The sequence below is a fragment of the Dasypus novemcinctus genome, chromosome 9, assembly GCF_030445035.2.
Source record: "Dasypus novemcinctus isolate mDasNov1 chromosome 9, mDasNov1.1.hap2, whole genome shotgun sequence".
In the NCBI taxonomy this organism is placed as follows: Eukaryota; Metazoa; Chordata; class Mammalia; order Cingulata; family Dasypodidae; genus Dasypus; species Dasypus novemcinctus.
This window is the reverse complement of record NC_080681.1, coordinates 45,227,073-45,229,465: the sequence shown is the minus strand read 5'-3', so window position 1 is coordinate 45,229,465 and position 2,393 is coordinate 45,227,073. Positions and strand designations below refer to the sequence as shown.

General features: G+C 40.7%; 1 protein-coding gene across 1 annotated transcript; it reads left to right on the top strand.

Moving 5' to 3' along the window:
• The first annotated feature begins 340 nt into the window (after positions 1-340).
• LOC101442206 (spermine synthase) lies at positions 341-2,013 on the top strand. The gene has a single exon (XM_004464524.5). It carries the CDS (start codon positions 429-431, stop codon positions 1,527-1,529), a length of 1,101 nt encoding a protein of 366 aa, XP_004464581.1. The 5' UTR covers positions 341-428; the 3' UTR covers positions 1,530-2,013.
• Positions 2,014-2,393: the final 380 nt, after the last annotated feature.

Below are 2,393 nucleotides of genomic sequence, written 5' to 3'. Positions count from 1 at the left end.
TGAACAACTGTACACCAACAATGTAAACAGTTTAAATGAAATGAATAGTTTCCTAGAAACACACCAACACTGATCCTATAAGAAATAGAAGATCTCAACAAACCAATCACAAGTAAAGAGATTGAATCAGTCATCAAAAATCTAAAAAAGAAAAGCCCATGACCAGATGGTTACCAATCATTCAGAGAAGATATAATACCAATTCTGTTCAAACTCTCCCAAAAAGTTGAACAGGAGGGAATGTTACCAAACTCATCTATAAAGCCAATAGCACCCTAATACAAAAGCCTAATAAAGATACTACAAAGTTACAGTATTAAAAACAGCATAGTAGGCGCACTCCCCGCCGGCCGCAGCTTGACACGCCGCGCGGTCCCCAGTCTCCCGCGGCCGCCTCCCCCAGGCATGGCACAGGGCCTCGCCGCACCATGGCAGCAGCGCGGCACAGCACCCTCGACTTCACGCTCGGCGCCAAAGCTGATGGCGAGACCATTCTAAAAGGCCTCCAGTCCATTTTCCAGGAGCAGGGGATGACAGAGTCAGTGTACACCTGGCAGGACCACGGCTATTTGGCAACTTACACCAACAAAAATGGCAGCTTTGCCAATTTGAGAATTTATCCACATGGGTTGGTGTTGCTGGACCTTCAGAGTTATGACAACGATGCACAAGGCAAAGAAGAAATTGACAATCTTTTGAATAAAGTAGAAGAAAGAATGAAAGAACTGAGTCAGGACAGTACTGGAAGGGTGAAGCGATTACCACCCATAGTTCGAGGAGGGGCCATTGACAGATACTGGCCCACTGCTGATGGGCGCCTGGTTGAGTATGACATAGATGAAGTGGTGTATGATGAAGACTCACCTTATCAGAACATTAAAATTCTACACTCAAAGCAGTTTGGAAATATTCTCATCCTCAGCGGGGATGTTAATTTGGCAGAGAGTGATTTGGCATATACCCAGGCCATCATGGGCAGTGGAAAAGAAGATTATACTGGCAAAGATGTACTGATTCTGGGAGGTGGAGATGGGGGCATCTTATGTGAGATAGTCAAACTGAAACCAAAGATGGTCACTATGGTAGAGATTGACCAAATGGTGATTGATGGGTGTAAGAAATATATGCGAAAAACTTGTGGTGACGTCTTAGACAATCTTAAAGGAGAATGCTATCAGGTTCTAATAGAAGACTGCATTCCAGTACTGAAGAAGTACGCCAAAGAAGGGAGGAAGTTTGATTATGTGATTAATGATTTGACAGCTGTTCCAATCTCCACGTCTCCAGAAGAAGATTCCACATGGGAGTTTCTCAGACTGATTCTTGACCTTTCAATGAAAGTTTTGAAACAGGATGGGAAATATTTTACACAGGGGAACTGTGTCAATTTGACGGAAGCCCTGTCGCTCTATGAAGAACAGCTTGGGCGCCTGTATTGTCCCGTGGAATTCTCGAAGGAGATCGTCTGTGTCCCTTCCTACTTGGAGTTGTGGGTATTTTACACTGTTTGGAAGACAGCTAAGCCTTGAAGATTAAGATCACCTAGTCATGAGTTCCCCAAATAGCCATCCTGACCTTTATATGCTGTAGATGACACCGAAACAAGTCAGGCAATTGATTGTGAATTCCTTTAAAGTTTTTTTTTAATTATTATTTTTAATTTAAAAAAAGCAAATGGAAAATGTATATTTTGATGAACTAGGGTGTTATTTTTTGAAAGTCAGCTAAAGGATGATTAGGCAGCCCAGTGAAGGCTGCTCAATGCACTGAACCCCTAGAATGTGATTTTTGTTACTTTTTATTTCTGTGTGGGCTCTTTTGCTTTGGTTTCGGTAAGCCTTCAATTTGGATGTTAGAAAGAATGAAATCATTGTTTTGTTCTTGAGGGAAGTTCTTGATAGTGTTTCTTGTCAAAAAGTTGACTTAGATATTGAAATTTGGTGCTTATAAGAGTTAAAAAAATGAATAGCATTGCTTCCATTAAAATTACAAAAGAGAAAAAAAAAAAAAAAAAAAAAACAGCATAGTAGAGGAGCAGGTGTAGCTCAGTGGTTGAATGCCTGCTTCCCATGTACCAGGTCCTGGGTTCAATCCCCAGTACTTCTGGGAAAAAAAAAAAAAAAAAAAACCCAAAATGATACTGGCATAAAGATAGTCATATTGGACATATTGACCAATGGAATTGAATTGAGAGTTCAGAAATGGACCCTGATATCTATAGTCAACTGATTTTTGACAAGGCTGTCAGGTCGATTCACCTGGGACAGAACTGTCTCTTCAACAAATGGTGCTGAGAGAACTGAATACAACACCTCATATAAAAATTAACTCAAAATGAATCAAAGACCTATATATAAAAGCCAGAGCCATAAAACTCTTAGAAGAAAAGGTAG

Excerpts from the sequence above, each read along its gene's own strand:
- LOC101442206 (XM_004464524.5), top strand. The coding sequence starts at position 429 with ATGGCAGCAGCGCGGCACAGCACCCTCGACTTCACGCTCGGCGCCAAA.